Raw genomic sequence first — 17,805 nt, 5'->3', positions numbered from 1 at the left:
TTAAAAAGGCTTTTCATTTCATATTTATTATCAGTGCTTCAATACAGAATGTTTTGTAATGATTAGCGACGTTGTAAACACCACCAGTTTTTTCCAACAGTAAGTGCTACTCTTTTTCGGTAAATATTTTCTCCCCAAAATAACCAAACCTAACACAATTTCAAGAGATGGTGATACCATCAGCATAATAACCCAAATTACAAAAATGGCAATACTTAAAATCATGCATATTATTTCACCATTTCATAAAACTTATTTTAAAATTTCTACAAACTTTCCCAGTGTAAAAGACTCCTCAAAAACTGCATGATAACATTAAACTACAAAATTCACTTTGGAAAAGTAGGGAGTTACTTTTCTAATTTTGGCTTTAAGATTTTTTTCTTTAATGTGTTAAAAGATAAGGAGTGTGTTGAGAGAGGTGGAGAAAAAGGAGCTTCCAGTTGATGCATTCACCATGTCTGAAAATTATACAAAGGGAACACTTCAAGAGTACGGATATATTATAAATAAGTCTCTCAGCAAGATGAACAGTTCAATTGCACCCACAGGAGAGAGGTCTTCTTGGAGAATGCTTGTTTATAGAATCTTCTGTAAAATAGAGTTGGCTACTTCTAATGATTCATCTTGTACTAAAACAATATCATAAGAGTTCATGTACTTTTCTAAAAGCTCATCCACCTAATCAAGAGAAGAACAAAAGAAAATTAACATGCAGGGCGAAGCAGCAAGTAATTTCAGTATGAATCTCATTGTTAGACCTCTTGGGCAAAATGCAAAAAATTAAATTCACTTTCAAAAAATCTTTGAAATGAAGAAATATTTCAAACTCTTAAGACCCACTGACAGACATGTTTCCACATGGTAGCTTTTCTCCCCAAAATGCTCTCTCTCCAGTCCAGTGGTTTTCAAATGGGGTGATTTTGTCCAGGGAACATTTACTAATGTCTAGGGACATTTTTGAGGTTCATGGCAGGGGACTGCTATCCAGCATCTAGTGGGTAGAAGACACAGAGGCCTCCTAACAGAATATACATCCTCCCCTTTCTCAGTACTTATAGCATGCATCTCAACTCCTTTAAACATCACCAGTATAAAGAACAATCAAAATGAATGATCAAAACTATGTTTTGGCTGGGCATAGTGGCTCACGCCTGTTATCCCAACACTTTGAGAGGCCTAGTGGATCACTTGAGCCCAGGAGTTTGAGAACAGCTTGGGCAACATTGGGAGACCTCATCTCTACAAAAAAATTAAAAAATCAGCCAGGTGTAGTGGTGTGTGCCTGTAGTTCCAGTTACTTGGGCTGAGGTGGGAGGAATGCTTGAGCTGGGAAGGTTGAGGCTGTAGTGAGATGTGATTGCATCACTACACTCTAGCCTCAGTAACAGAGGCTTGTCTCAAAAAAAAAAAAAAAAAGTCTCTAAAATAACTACTTTCTCAGGTGACTATGGCAACAATTGCTTACCAAGTTTCATCCTAATTTTTTCTTGGAAGAAAATTAAATTACAGATTTGTATACTTACTCTATCATTTAGATATCCAATTTTCAGAATGTGCTCAACATTGGCTACTCCATCTGCCATTCTTAAGTCTCCTTGGGAATCTCCCAGAAGAATTATGTTACTATTGTCTTTGAGTTGATTGAAATATTCTGTATTCCTCAAGGCACCATCATGTTTGTTAAATACATGAATTAGTTCTCCTTTAAATCCTTTGAGCATCCCCTATGAAAAATATAAATCTTTTGAAATAACAGGCTTTAAAAATTCTATTTGTTGGATTTTCATATTTTGGAGCTCTTAATTGATGTCACTATTATTTCATCATATTTGTAAATGCATCTTTGATACTAAAGATCTCAAAGCACTTAAGTCCATCACATTCACCATAGCTAAGAAGGGCTCGGAGAAGTAAATGATTTTTTAGAGACCATTTTAAACGGTAAAACAAAGGCTGGGCGCAGTGGCTCATGCCTGTGATCCCAGCACTTTGGGAGGCCAAGGAGGACAGATCACTTGAGGTCAGGAGTCCGAGACCAGACTTGCCAATACAGTGAAACCCCGCCTCACTAAAATATAAAAATTAGCCAGGTGTGGTGGCACACACCTGTAGTCCCAGATACTCGGAAGGCTGAGGAAGGAGAATCGCCTGAACCCGGGAGGCGGAGGTTGCAGTGAGCCAAGATGGCACCACTGCACTCCAGCCTGGGTGACAGAGTGAGACTCTGTCTGGAAAAAAAAAAAAAAGAAGGCTGGGCACAGTGGCTCACGCCTGTAATTCCAGCACTTCGGGAGACCGAGGTGGGCAGATCATGAAGTCAAGAGATCGAGACCATCCTGACCAACATGGTGAAACCCCGTCTCTATTAAGAAAACAAAAATTAGCTCAGCGTGGTGGCACACACCTGTAATCCCAGCTACTCGGGAGGCTCAGGTAGGGAGAATTGCTTGAACCCCGGAGGTGGAGGTTGCAGTGAGCTGAGATCACGCCACTGCACTCTAGCCTGGGCTACAGAGCAAGACTCCATCTCAAAAAAAAAAAAAAAAGGTAAAACAAAATGAGTTCAAAATTCAATTTTCAGTTTTTATTTTGTTTCTAACCAAAAGATCCTATTTTATGTTATTTTATGTATTTCATAATATACTGTCTTGATTAGAGAACCCTATTCAAATAATTTCAGTTCTAACTTCTTTTTTTCCAACTATGAATGTTAAGGCGTCAAAGTTGCTGCATTAAAACAATTTAAAGGAAGTTTTAGGCTATGTGTGGTGGCTCATGCCTGTAATCCCAGCACTTTGGGAGGCCAAGGGGGGTGGATCACTTGTGGTCAGGAATTTGAGACCAACCTGGCCAACATGGTGAAACCCTATCTCTACCAAAAATACAAAAAGTAGCTGGGTGTGGTGGCACACGCTTGTAATCCCAGCTACTCGAGAGGTTGAGGCAGAAGAATTGCTTGAACCCAGGAGGCAGAGGTTGCAATTGGCTGAGATCATGCTGCTGCACTCCAGCCTGGGCAACAGAGTGAGACTCCATCTCAAACAAAAAAAAAAGAAGAAGAAGAAGAAAAAGTTTTACTATTTTTATTATTAGTCTATAGCTTGGGGAATGAAAGTTTAAGAAAGGCACATTGTTTTTAAAATATGGATATATTAACGTTGAGAAGGATGGAGTCCCACAGTGGGCCTATCAACTTGGCCTAACTTACTGGATATATATTAAGTAACAACACATACATTTACATGATTAAAATATTTTCAGATTTTAAAATTATGAAGAATGATTTCATATTCTTACAGTTTCATCAAAATCCATAAAATTGGACACAACTTTGACATTTGGATGATAAACACCAGCTTGACGAATAACCTCCTCTAATACATCGCCAATTCCAGCCGAAAATATGAACACGGGTATACTGTGTTGTTGGAGCTTATCAAAGAAATTCTCATATCCTTCCCTGCAAGATGGAAATAACAAACTGATTGTTAAAGAGCAAGATATAGTTCCTTTTCACTTAGAAGCTAAAAAAGTGAAATATTCCTAGTAATTCTATGGCTCACTCACATTCTCATTTCAAAATACTGCCCAAGAGGGCTGTTATTTATATCTACAATACTGTAAGTTTTTCAAACAATGGTTAACTCTTTACCTTCCCTTTAATCAATCCTAATACTACAAACTAGATGTCCTTAAACTTTCACTGAATATGAATATAAACCTACAGTTCACAATTTATACCATTTAAAAAGAAACAGGCAGGCATAGCAGTGCATGCTTATAGTCCCAGCTACTTGGGAGGTTGAGGCTTGAGGATTGCTTGAGCCCAGGAGTTCTAGTCCAGTCTGGGCAACATAGCGAGACCCTGTCTCTAAAATCAAATTTAAAAAGAGAAAACAATAGTTAAGCCACACCTTGAAAATCCCACTTAGGGGTTAAAATATGGATATATTAACACTGAGAAGGATGGAGTCCCATAGTGGGCCTATCAACTTGGCCTAACTTAATGGATATATATTAACTAACAAAAAATACATTTACATGATTAAAATATTTTCAGATTTTAAAATTATGTAGAATGACTTGATATTCTTACAGTTTCATCAAAATCCATAAAATTGAAAAGCAGAGTGGCAGGAACTTAGCTGTATTCTCGACATCTGGCATGTCTCTTTACTAAGTTCTTAAGCCCTCTTCCCTTTATTCTTTATTTTTATTTTTTGAGATGGAGTCTCGCTGTCTCCCAGGCTGGAGTGCAGTGGAATGATCTCAGCTCACTGCAAGCTCCACCTCCCGGGTTCGTGCCATTCTCTGGCCTCAGCCTCCCAGTAGCTGGGACTACAGGCGCCCGCCACCATGCCCGGCTAATTTTTTGTATTTTTTAGTAGAGACGGGGTTTCATCATGTTAGCCAGGATGGTCTCAATCTCCTGACCTTGTGATCCGCCCGCCTCGGCCTCCCAGAGTGCTGGGATTACAGGTGTGAGCCACCGCGCCCGGCCAGCCCTCTTCCCTTTTTTACCCTTCCTGGGTATAGGTTAAATAATGCTGTTGCTGCCTACTAAGGAATGAAACACTTACTAGCTGTCCTCACACTTTTTCTGACAATTTATTGCTTTCCTTTTTAGAAGTAATCACCTTAAAAGATAACATCATCATAAAAAAGTAACATCATCACATTTGCCTAATGAGTTGAAAATTTTAGGAGGTAATAAACAGTATTAAAAAGCCTCTTGTATCTTATAACTCATGCATACATATATAATTATGTACTAAAACATACTAATCTTTCCTAGGAATAGTTTTCAAAGAAGTTTGAGAATTTAAAAAGTAGGCTCATGAAAATTTAGACATAGTATCTACTGCCAGGCATGGTGGCTCACACATGTAATCCCAGCACTTTGGGATCGCTTGACCCTAAGAGTTCAAGACCAGCCAGGGCAACATGGTGAAATCCCATCTTTACAAAAAAATACAAAAAGTAGCCAGGCATGGTGGTACATGCCTGTCATCCCAGCTACTTGAGAGGCTGAGGCAAGGGGATCGCTTGAGCCCAGGAGGCAGAGTTTGGAGTGAGGAAGATATTATGTCACTACACTCTAACCTGGGCAACAGAGAGAGACTCTGTCTCAAAAAAACAAAACAAAACAAGTATACTTAAATCCCTTTCAACTTGATTTATACATTCCTTTCATATTATATGTCTTTCCTAAGTACTTTGCTAAAAAATTTTTAAATGGCCTTGGTTCAAAAATTTGTAAGTCTTGACATTTTTAATCTGGAGAAACAAAATACAAATTAGAATTTAAATCTCATAAGGCTCTTATTACCTACACCAAGATCTAATATGTACTTCTAAATTCCTTATCTTACCACTATGTATTTTGTGATAGGTGGCATATTTTGGATATATTTACATATGTAATATTCAATATCTTATTTTTTAAAAGTACAACTGACTACATATATAGCAATAATTCAAGTTTGTGAACAATAGCAGCAAAAACCACCCAAGAAACTTACTTGAGCATAACGTCAGATTCTGCCACAATTTCTTTAAGTTTAGCTTTTGGTAAAGCTTGTTCAACAAGCAAACCATGTGATTTAGTATACCTGGAGTTTACGACCAAAGGAAAAAAGAGTATCAATTAAGACAAACTAAAATTGTTATCTTTACTACAAAGCATTCTTCCATGTGAGAAAATCCGTTCCTTGTATTTGGATTTAAATTTTAGAGACTGAAATTCATCACTAATGAATGTAGACCTCATGTCTCAAAATGTGATATGCATGTTCTTACTGAGTTTCCCAGTCCTCCCAAACCCAGACTTAGCTTAAATATGTTAGTAAGGTAATGAAAGGAAACCAGCTATAAACCTTTCCTAATTCCTACAGATAAAAACTCGATCCAACCTATGGGTGCATAATCCTTTCTCTGATTATAGTAAAAGGAATTACAGCAAACACACTTTTTAAATTTGTAGTTTGAATTTTTTACATACTGAAGATGCTATTTAGTGAGCAAGAGAGAAAATCTGTTATGTATAGATTAGCCTGCTTTATGTAAAAAACACCTATAATCATAGCATTTCAGTATAAAGGGCCCTCAGACTCTCTAACCCATTACAATTATGCAAAGAGTCACTAAAAACAGAAAGAAAGAAAAAAAAAGCCTAACTCTTCATCTGATACCTAAAAATACCCCTATAATATTCCTAAGTCACCCTCCTCCCTGCCTGGGTCAGCTTCTATCACGTCAGTAAACTCATTCTCCCAGGGAAGCTTATTCCATTGCCAGAAAACTCTAATTGCTAGACAGGCTTTTCTTTTCTCATGCTGAAATCAATCTTATATCTTCCAAGTCTTGTTCCAGTTCTGCTGCTACCAGTTTGTAGAGTTAAGTCTAGTATCTTTTCAACATTTAATACCATAAATACAGATGAAGTGTTCAACTGTTAGGTAATGGGACAATAAAGACAAATCATTCCTGGTCTCCTAAGATTTTAAAACAAGTTGTTGCTTCTCAAATCAAAGCATTTTCTGTTCCTTGAAATGTTCCTCAAGTGGGAAGGCCCAAATTCCTCTCATTATTCTGGTGGACTACTCTGAATCCTTTAAGTTTATGATCTTTTTTTTTTGGTCACTATTGTCATGGTTTTTCTTAACAGCATTCTTCCAGAACCCAGCACAATGCTTTCAGTGTGATCCGCTTGGAACACTGCATTTTGATTAATGCAACCAAAGGTTGATTTTTTGGTAACCATATCACCAGCTGGCTCTAATTGAGTTCAGAGTCAGTTTAAATCCTCATACCTTTTCTTTACACATTAAGCCACATCTTGTCCATATACTTAAAAAAAAATTCTTGTTTTTAATTTGAGACTTAAATGCAGGACTTTTAATTTATTCCTACTGGACTTCACCTTAACTAAACAAAACAAAAGGAATCCTAAACTGTTAGAGAGATTAGATAATTAGAGCTCATTTTGTTATTCAATGTTCTAACTTGCATAGTTTATTAATCTGTTTGTTTGCACTACAGGTAAAAAATAAGCCATCCGTTGTAACTGCAGTGTTGTTTTATTATTTTTTTAAATCCTCCTACTGCCTAATATACACTTACCATTCCACCATATAAGGGTACTTCTCTTCTACAGTAAGAACAGGATCAACTTCAATAGCGTAATATTTTTCCTTTAGTTGCAATAACTAGGAAGATATGAATAATTTAATCATGAAGATTACATGAAGATATATCTGCTTGGTTTTATAAAAAGCAAAACAATGTAAGGAAGTATTTTCAATAAACTGCTTTATAAGTTGAGCTAATGCATCAATTGAAAAAATATTTGTTGATCTTAGTTGACATGTAATCACATACACCTGCAAAAAGCTACCTTTCTTTTGTAAAGTACTTTTAGGTAAGTAAAAACCAAGAGTAAAATTATCAGTACAAAAAACACTTTAGTTTTCATATAAAGGTATTAAATTTGATTCACATTTCAAATTGCATTTTGTTAAGATATACACAGATACATACTCAAGCAAAGTACTGAAGCAACTTCCTCATCAACTTAAAGGAGCAAAACCTACAGAAAACCAAAGTACTTTTGTTTTAAATCTCCAGTTAACGTTGCAACACCAGAATACTTTGGTGATCATTTAAGAGTTTTAAATATAAGTTTTGTTGTTAAAAGTTACTGTGAATTTTTATCTCTAAAATATGTTTTGAATGCGTAATTCATACAGCAAACCTACTATTTACTGCGTGCTTACTATGTGCCAGTTACGGCTGTAAGCACTTTACGTCCATTCTTACTTGTGTGAATGCACCTGAAGAAATTCTCAGGCAAAAAGGGTAATGAAGTCTTTGAGTGACTATGGATTATTGTTAGTGTTTACCTTTTTTCTACATTCATCTGTAACCAGCTTACAGTTGTCAATGATATCTAAAGATAGAAAGCAAAATAAGCATTAAAAGAAATACTCTGATTGATGCTACCACTACTATGAATAATTTGCTATAAAGTAATGGCAAAAAACTCAATTACTTTTGCACCAACCCAATACTTTTAAGTAATGCCAAGTCAACTAGCATGGTTGTTACAACTTTTGGTCTCAGTGGTATAATTCACATGACACTATTAGGGAAGCTAATGGTTTAAAATCTGAGATTTAGTGACTGCTCGCTTACACCACTGAGATAGACAATTCAATATCTTCAAACACTATGAACTGTGTATTGATCACTTCCATTTTCTCCTTTGTAATTAAATAGAAGAAACACACATGGGAAATATATTTTTTTCTTAATAAAAAGATAAATGCTTAATGTAAACACCTGGAAAATCCAGACCACTGTAAAGAAGAAAACAAAAACTGAATGGTAAAAAGTTTTACAATTCAATAGTAAGTAGCGAACAATATTTTAGTATATTTCCTTTCAGTCTTAAGATTTCATGTATATCAATTAGATATGAGATGATACCAAATCTGTAATTTTGAATTTTCTTTTTCATTTCACATTGTAGTCTGCATTTTTCCATGTAATTAAAATTTCTGGTATGTGAGCAGAAAATAATTTATATCATTTCTGCAGCATTAAACTTTTTAGGTTGCTTCCAAGCATCTGCTATTAGTAATAATTTTATGTTGAGCTGAGTCACCATTATTTTTGTGAATGAAGCTTTTTTAAAAACTGCATTTGGGATTACTTACAAATTCTCTAAAGAAGACTTAATAGGGCAAAGGATATAAATATTTTTAGTGTCTTTTTTTTTTTTTTTCGAGACAGGGTCTTGTTTTGTCATCCAGGATGGAGTGCAGTGGTGTGATTAGGGCTCACTACAGACTCGCCCTCCCAGGCTCAAGGATCCTCTCAGCCTCCCAAGTGAGTATCTGGGACCACAGGCACGCCACAATGCCCAGCTGATTTTTAATTTTTTTGTAAGAAAAGGTCTTATCATTATGTTGCTCAGGCTGGTCTCAAACTCCTGGGCTCAAGTGATTATCCCACCTCCACCTCCTAAAGTGCTGGGATTACAGGCGTGAGCCACTGTGCCTGGCAATTTTTAGCGTTTTTTTAATACAAATTATCAAAATAATGTTTTTTTTCTTTCTTTTTTTTTTTTTCAAGATGAAGTTTCACTCTTGCACAGGCTAGAGTGCAGTGGTGTAATCTTGGCTCACTGCAACCTCCACCTCCCAGGTTCAAGAGATTCTTTTGCCTCAGCCTCTTGAGTAGCTGGGATTACAGGTGCCCACCACCATGCCCAGCTAATTTTTATATTTTTAGTAGAGACAGGGATTCATCATTTTGGCCATGCTGGTCTCGAACTCCTGACTGCAAATGATCTGCCCACCTCAGCCTCCCAAAATGCTGAGATTACAGCCATGAGCCACCGTACCCGGCCCCAGAATAATTTTTCAATTTACACATGTACTAAAAACAAATGAGAGAGTTCATTTCACCGTTTTCCTGTCAGGTTGAAGAGTGTTATTTTAAAAACTCACAGCCAAGTTGGAAAACAAAAAAGATATTAAAATTTAGTAAAATTCCTAGAAAACAGAGTATTTGATAAATGCAGTTTCTTCAGGTTAACCCAAAGTTTACAACCTATTTAAATATTTCTTGAATAATGAATAGACCGTATTTGACAAGAAATACTTCAGGAGTCTCTGATTCCCTTTGCTACCAAAACCGTACATGAAAATAGCCATTTATATAATATAGGAAAAAAAAAACCCTTAAAAATATAATAAGAAAAAGCAGGTCTCCTCACTGTCAATGTCCAAAAAGAATTTTAAAAACCCAGTTATCTCACAGGTAATATAGATAAAGAGGATCTTAAAATAATGATGACATGCTTTTGTGAATTTGTTTACAAATACCACACTTACTATGACATGTTGGGCATCTTTTCCCTTTGTATGAAAATCTACTGAGTGTCATATCAAAGTCTGTTATTATCTGTAAGAAAAGAGTGAAAGGCATTATTGTAAACACAGCCCACATGGCCAGAATTTCTCTGTGCTACCCAAACACATACTTCATGCTTTCCTAGATGCATAGGACTGTGCTCAGTCTCTGGTCCACACTGTTAAGTCATTTTCTGTACACTGAATCTTCTCATGCAGTTCATTTATAAAGTCCTGGGAATAATCTTAACTACAAGGTGCTACGTTGAGTGCCCGCCCTAGCACTGTTGCCAAATAAATCTGAGTAGTAATGCAGCCATAAAAAACAAAGAGATGCTGTCATTTGCAGCAACATGGGTGAGCCTGGAGGTCATTATCTTACGTGAAATAAGTCAGGCACAGAAAGACAAATATTACATGTTCTTATTCATATATGAAAACTAAAAAACTTGATCTCATGGAGGCAGAGAGTAGAAAGATGGTTACCAGAGGCTGGGAAAGGTGGGAGGGATGGGGAGATAAAGAACAGTTGATGAATGGTTATGAAAATACTGTTAGAAGGAATAAATTCTAGTGTTTATACAGTAGAATGACTATAGTAAACAGTATTTTATTGTATATTTCAAAATAGCTAGAAGAAAAGGTTTAGAATGTTCCCCAAAAAAGAACAAATATTAGAAATGGCAGATATCCTAATTACCTGATTTGATGATTACACATTTTATATACATTTGAAAATATCACATGTACCCCATATATATATATACACACACACACACACACACACAAACAGTTATTTTCAACTTTAAAAATTGAAAAAATCCAGCCGGGTATGGTGGCTCATGCCTGTAATCCCAGCACTTTGGGAGGTCGAGGTGGGGAGATCACTTGAGGTCAGGAGTTTGAGACCAGCCTGGCCAACATGGTAAAACCCTGTCTCTACTAAAAATACAAAAATAGCCAGGTGTGGTGGCGTGTGCCTGTAATCCCATCTACTGAGGAAGCTGAGGCAGGAGAATCGCTTGAACCTGGGAGGCATAGGTTGCAGTGAGCTAAGATCATGCCACTCTACTCCAACCTGGGTGCCAGAGTTAAGACTCCGTCTCGAAAAAATAAAATAAAATAAATAAATAAAAATAAAAATTTGAAAACATCTGATTAATTGGTATGGGAATTTGCAATTGCAGGTGATATGGTTACTCTTCTCACTAGAGATTTTCAACAAACTTGGTCAATGCACAAATATGCAGTGGAAGCAGTTCAACTATATGAAGCTCTTAGTTACTGATGCTGTTACATGCTGGATTTAACTTGCTTATTTAAGGTAAACTATACCAATGAATGAATGCACATTGAAATAGCTGACCAGCTCTTGAAACTTAGGAGACTGCGTTAAATATTATTTTTCAGAAATGTTTTTAAAAAGGAGTATTTTTTTTTACAGAATATCCAGATTGTTACATGTAACACATTCCTTTAAAACAGAGACAACTTTTTAAAAACTCAACTATCCCCTTAATAAAGTTACATCTTAATTTGAACTACTATGATTAAAACATGAAAGAGCAACTTAAAACTATACCCTTTTAAATATTATCCTTAAAATGGTTTAATGCTTATACACAGCATGAGTTAGCTTAGTACTGAAGACTAATAAAAACTTAAGACTATTTAATGGTTATTAATTTTTGTTTTTCCAATAGGGTATTCTGTCTATTTTAGAAAAACTCAAGATATATATTTTTTGGATTTTATATTCCTAAAGGATAGGCAAAAACTGTCTACCTAAACTTGCTGTACTCACATTTTATCAAACAGGAGATGAATGAGTCTGCTTTAACATCAAAAATAAAATAAGGCTGGGCCATGATGGCTCACGCCTGTAATCCCAGCACTTTGGGAGGCTGAGGCGGATGGATCACTTGAGGCCAGGAGTTTGAGACCAGCCTGGCCAATGTGGCAAAACCCTGTCTCTACTAAAAATGTAAAAATTAGCTGGGCGCAGTGGCAGGCACCTATAATCCCAGCTGCTCTGGAGGTTGAGGTGGGAGAATTGGTTGAACCGGGAGGCAGAGGTTGCAGTGAGCTGAGATTGTGCCACTGCACTCCAGCCTGACCAACAGAGCAATACTCAGTCTCAGAAACCAAAAAAAAAATTAGCTGGGTGTGGTAGCTGGCACCTGTAACCCCAGCTGCTTAGGAGGCTGAGGTATGAGAATTGCTTGAACCCGGGAGGAGCAGTGAGCCAGGATCACGCCACTGCACTCCAGCCTGGGCAACAGAGTGAGACTCCATCTCAAAAGAAGAAGAAGAAGAAAAAGAAGCCTTTATTATTAAGCTTTTATTTTATTTTTGGAGTGCAGTGGCATGATCTCAGCTCACTGCAACCTCCGCCTCCTGGGGTTAAGTGATTCGCCTGCCTCAGCCTCCCAAGTAGCTGGGATTACAGGCATGTGCCACCAGGCTTGGCTAATTTTTGTACTTTTAGTAGAGACAGAGTTTCACCATGTTGGCCAGGCTGGTCTCAAACTCCAGACCTCAGCCTCATCCACCCACCTTGGCCTCCCAAAGTGCTGGGATTACAGGTGTGAGCCACTGTGCCTGGTCATTTTTTTTTTTTTTTTTTTAAACAGAGATGGGGTCTCACTATGTTGCCCAGGCTGGACTCAAACTCCTGGGCTCAAATGATCCTCCTGCTTCAGTCTCCCAAAGTGCTGGGATTACAGGCATGAGCCACCACACACAGCCAAGGCTTCTTGATGATTATTCACCTGAAGTTTGGCAGCTCCTCCTTTGATAAGACCACAGATAATTTCTTCTACTCTTGTAGGATTCTTGATTCGAACTGAACTTTTCTGGAATTCTGGCATCTAAAGAGTAAAAGAAAATTAATTAGTTTTCATTCTTCTTTCCTCAGGTTCCTTTGATACCAACCAGAAGCTTGTCTTATTTAAAGACATAAAAATGTTAAGGCATTATTTTTAAAAAGCAAGCCACCACATCAAATTACCATTTATTTATCTTATTACTACTTTTTTAGACATGCTGTCTTGTTTTGTCACCCAGGCTGGAGTGCATTGGCACAATCCTAGCTCACCGTAGCCTCAAACTCCTGGGCTCAAATGCTCCTCCCATCTCAGCCTCCTGAGTAGGTAGAAGGCATGCGCCATCATAACCAGCTAATTTTTAAAATTTTCTGTAGAGGTGAGTGAGGTCTTGCTATGTTGCTCAGGCTGATCTTGAACTCCTGGCCTCAAGCAATCCTCCATCTTGGCCTTCCAAAGTCCTGGGATTAAAAGTGTGGGACACCAAGCCCAGCTCCCACATTACCATTTATACACACAGAAATACTTAAAATGTATCAGTATTTTCTAGCTACAGAGTAAGACAAAACTACATTTGTGATTCAATTACATTATCAGAGAGTATATCTTTTTCTAATTATAAAAGCTATGCATGCTTACCACAGAAATAACAGTAAAAATATAAAAAAGACAATAAAAACTGCCTGGAGTTCAACTACTTGAAGATAAACAAGTAACATTTAAATTTATTTTCTATTAGTTTCATTTCTGTGATTTTCTATTAGTTTCATTTCTGGGTTGTGATGCAATCCAGTCAGAGCCCAGAAATCATATTTTAACCATGAATACCCCAACAGCTACCCCTCGATTGATGTAATTTTTCTAAAAATCTTAAGATGACCCCCCCATTAAGCCTCCATTTTATATAATACAATAACTAAACCTCCACCCTAATACTAATATAATACCTTGAGAATATCCCTCTGAAACATGCATATAGATGTACATAGTTTTAGCTCATCCTCATTATATACTTTTGCATCTGGCTTTTACAAATACATACATACATTTAGCTTGTCTACATATTTATATTTTAAAATGTTCCTGAGCAGAAAGGAAGCAATTATCATGATTATTCCCCCAAAAGTTTATCTTTGTATAATTAAAATATATTTAAAATATTTAAAAATTGAAAAGCTGCTTCAAGATCTTTGCTCTTTTTATTGTACTATTTCCCAAATAATATACTGTTCTTGGCACATATTTTACAATAGATTTATTTTAAATTGAGATAACTGCCAAAAAGTATTGTGCCAGGCACAGTGGCACATGCCTGTAATCCCAGCTACTTGGAAGCTGAGGTAGGATCATTGGAGCCCAGGAGTTTGAGACCAGCCTGGGCAACATAGCAAGATCCATCTAAAACAATGGATGTAGGCTGCTACTACAGAGTTATGAAGACTTTAGGGTTGCTCAACAATTTAATCTTAAGTATTATTTCTTGTTACTAGCTACTTTATCACAAATAGAATGAAACTGATTAGAGGAAAAATCAGTACAAGCTCTTACAGCACACGTACAATACAACAAGGAGGAGAAAATTATGCCTCATTTTATAGTCAGTTATACAGTATAGGCAGTAATAGTACCTCAAATTCAGGCTCTATACTGGTTTGTATTGGATCATCTTTATTGATATATTTTTATTCTGGCTATGTTATTGGTAATATTAACATAGTTCATGTGTGTCATGGACATGGTTATAAAAATTCCCTGGACCTTCTATCTTTGCTACGCGAGAATCTGACCAGGTAAATCTATCAGATGCTGTGTTGTTTCTACATAATGTGCAAGAGTAGAAAAATCAGAAAAAGGCTAGCCTGTCTCCCAAAGACCGGAAGATGATAATGAAAGTGTAGAGGAAAGAGGCCGGGCATGGTGGCTCATGCCTGTAATCCCAGCACTTTGGGAGGTTGGGGCGGGCGGATCACGAGGTCAGGAGATCAAGACCATCCTGGCTAACATGGTGAAACCCTGTCTCTACTAAAAATACAAAAAATTAGCTGGGCGTGGTGGTGGGTGCCTGTAGTCCCAGCTACTTGGGAGGCTGCGGCAGGAGAATGGTGTAAACCCAGGAGGCAGAGCTTGAAAAACATAAAGTGTAGAGAAAAGAGAAGTGCTAACATTAAAATTTTCTCCATGGATGAAAGATCTACCACCTACAATACACTTAATTTTAAAAAGCCATATTTAAGTAGGATGACCTGCAATGCAAGTAAACTTGAGGTAGTAATCCTTTTAACTTAACTGAATGAGTTTCAATAGATTAAAGGTTATGTATTTTATAGTGATTTTTCAATAGATAGAAAGGCAGATAGGCACTGGTTCCTACATTCTTTTTTTTCATACATTAACCCATTCACTCGCCTAACTAATATTTACCATGTGTCTACTTTGTGCCACACACTGTTGCTAGATGCTAGGGATATGATGATGAGTATTTACTCTGCTTTTCTGCTGAGTTTTAGGGATGACTGCTGTTTTGGAATATCACTTCTGTAACTCCCTTAAAATACCTCAGCTAGTAAGTTTATCTCTTGACAACTAATTTCTGTTCTTACCTCAGCCTTAACTGGCAGATGCACAGCAATCACCATATGTTTGATTCAATAACCAATCCATTATGGTGAAAGCAACACAGGATATAGATCATAGACTATTTTTTCACCAAAAAAATTAAATACTCTATTTCAGTGTACCCATACTAAGATATCTTGCCTAAGACAAATGACAGCTTCAAGTTTTTGATAATGGATAGGAGAATCACACCAAGACCACTTCGAAGAAGGCTGGTTTCTGCTACACTGACAAATGTAAGATTGGTTTATTTTATTTTTATAGAGATAAGGTCTTGCTATGTTGCCCAGGCTGGTCTCGAACTCCTGGGCTCAAGCAATCTCCCCGCTTCAGCCTCCAAAATGCTGGGATTACAGGTGTGAGCCACCACGCCCAGCTAATACTGGTTTACTATAAATCACAATGGACGAAAGAGAACTGGTAGCTAAAGGCACTGGTGGCTGGCTCCTGTACAACATACAACCATTAATTTTCAGATAAATAAGTAGTGAACACACAAATGGCATGGGAGTAAAATAATGATGAAATAGGTATAAGAAATATAAAAATGACCATTCTATCTGTCTTGGGTTATGTAGTATACTATACTCCTCTCCTGCAATACACAATAAATGTCACTGATCTGTATGAGAAATACTTCGCAAGAACTTGAGATATTGGGTATTTTACTCAAATACTTTATAATATAGCCTAAGAAAGATAATCAAAGACTCCTGTATGGAATATATCAAAGAGTATCATAATATAAGCACACTGTAGAAGTATGATGAAATACATCACATACTTTTTGTTGTTGTTGTTGAACATGCCCCAACTGTTGCATGAGATCACATACTTTCGTTACCTCCACAAAGTCCTTCTGTCTATATCCCTCTTAGAAAAACATAGACATGGTTTGGTGGCACATAAATAATGATACTTCAAATTTGAAGCACAAGTTATTTTGAATTGTCTGAAAAATTTTCAATGTGATGATGATATAATTTTATGAAAAATAAATAAGAAGCTAAAAATTTCCATCATTTGTGATACAAAGAGAACAAATTCATTTTATAGTAAAGCCACAGTGTAAAATCTTAGGGAGGGAGAAATGCCTTCCTGAAAAGAATCAGGGTATGTTGGTTGATTGATGCCAAATCTGAATCAACACCAAAAATGATTAAGAAAGACCTAAAACACATTTATTTTGACCAATATAAAGATGAAATGGATTTCAAAGTTATGCCATTTTTATCCATAACTCAATTGCAATATTAGATTATTTGATATGATCTTGTAGATACACTGGCACAAGATAAAAATGAGAAGCCCCAAGGTACAGTTGCCAAATTTTGGGTGTGGCTTGGTATCATCAATCCAATGATAATGTTCCAGACTAGGGATAATCCTAATTTCCAGGATGAGATTATGGCAACTTCAAAGTTTAATTCTGTTTGAACTAGATTTCAAATTATATTAAATTTTGATTAAAAAAGAAAACATGGCCAGCCATGGTGGCTCATGCCTGTAACCTCAGCACTTCAGGAGGCCGAGGCGGGAGGACCACTTGAGCTCAGCAGTTCGAGACCAGGCTGGACAACATGGCGAAACCCCATCTCTACAAACAATACAAAAATTAGCCAGGCATGGTGGTGCACATCTGTAGTCCCAGATACTCGGATGCTAAGGTGGGAGGATTGCCTGAGCCTGGGAGGCAGAGGTTGCAGTGAGCTGACGTCATGCCACTGCACTCCAGCCTGGTTGACACAGTGAGACCCTGTCTCAAAAAACAGATAAATAAATAAATGAAAAAAAATTCATATTTTAACCAAGACTAAAAAAATTACTTGTACTTTTAATTTATAAATATATATGTTCATCTATATGAGTTTCATTTATTTATTATTTTTAAAATTTGTTTGGCCGGGCACAGTGGCTGATGCCTGGAATCCCAGCACTTTGGGAGGCCAAGGCCAGTGGATCACCTAAGGTCAGGAGTTTGAGACCAGCCTGGCCAACATAGTGAAACCCTCTCTCTATTAAAAATACAAAAATTAGCCGGGCATGGTAGCACACGCCTGTAATCCCAGTTACTTTGGAGGTTGAGACAGGAGAATTGCTTGAACCCGGGAGGCGGAGGTTGCAGTGAGCTGAGATGGCACCACTGCACTCTAGTCCGGGTGACAGAGCGAGACTCTGTCTCAAAAACAAACAAACAAACAAAGGCCGGGCACGGTGGCTCATGCCTGTAGTACCAGCACTTTGGGGGGCCAAGGCAGGCATATCACCAGAGGTCAGGAGTTCGAGATCAGCCTGGGTAACAGGGTGAAACACTGTCTCTACTAAATATACAAAATTAGCACCACACACCTGTAATTCCTATTACTTGGGAGACTGAGGCAGGAGAACTGCTTGAACCTGGGAGGTGGAGGCTGCAGTAAGCCAGGATTTTGCCACTGCACTCC

At 37.3% G+C, this 17,805-nt stretch overlaps 1 protein-coding gene across 4 annotated transcripts in view; it reads right to left on the bottom strand.

Annotated features, from left to right (window-relative positions):
• The window catches only part of NT5C3A (5'-nucleotidase, cytosolic IIIA), a 47,372-nt gene continuing 29,567 nt past the window's right edge, over positions 1-17,805 (bottom strand). For all 4 annotated transcript variants that reach the window (XM_007981650.3, XM_007981651.3, XM_038004822.2 and 1 more), the window contains 8 exons: positions 12,692-12,790; positions 9,903-9,972; positions 7,905-7,951; positions 7,126-7,211; positions 5,526-5,615; positions 3,301-3,463; positions 1,527-1,727; positions 1-681 (listed from right to left, as the gene is read on the bottom strand). In XM_007981650.3, coding sequence (XP_007979841.1) covers positions 580-681; positions 1,527-1,727; positions 3,301-3,463; positions 5,526-5,615; positions 7,126-7,211; positions 7,905-7,951; positions 9,903-9,972; positions 12,692-12,790 — 858 coding nt within the window. In that variant the 3' untranslated portion in view covers positions 1-579. The remainder of the gene's footprint in view (positions 682-1,526; positions 1,728-3,300; positions 3,464-5,525; positions 5,616-7,125; positions 7,212-7,904; positions 7,952-9,902; positions 9,973-12,691; positions 12,791-17,805) is intronic.

This window comes from Chlorocebus sabaeus, chromosome 21 (assembly GCF_047675955.1).
Source record: "Chlorocebus sabaeus isolate Y175 chromosome 21, mChlSab1.0.hap1, whole genome shotgun sequence".
NCBI classification, from domain to species: Eukaryota; Metazoa; Chordata; class Mammalia; order Primates; family Cercopithecidae; genus Chlorocebus; species Chlorocebus sabaeus.
This window is presented reverse-complemented; position numbering and strand designations above follow the sequence as displayed.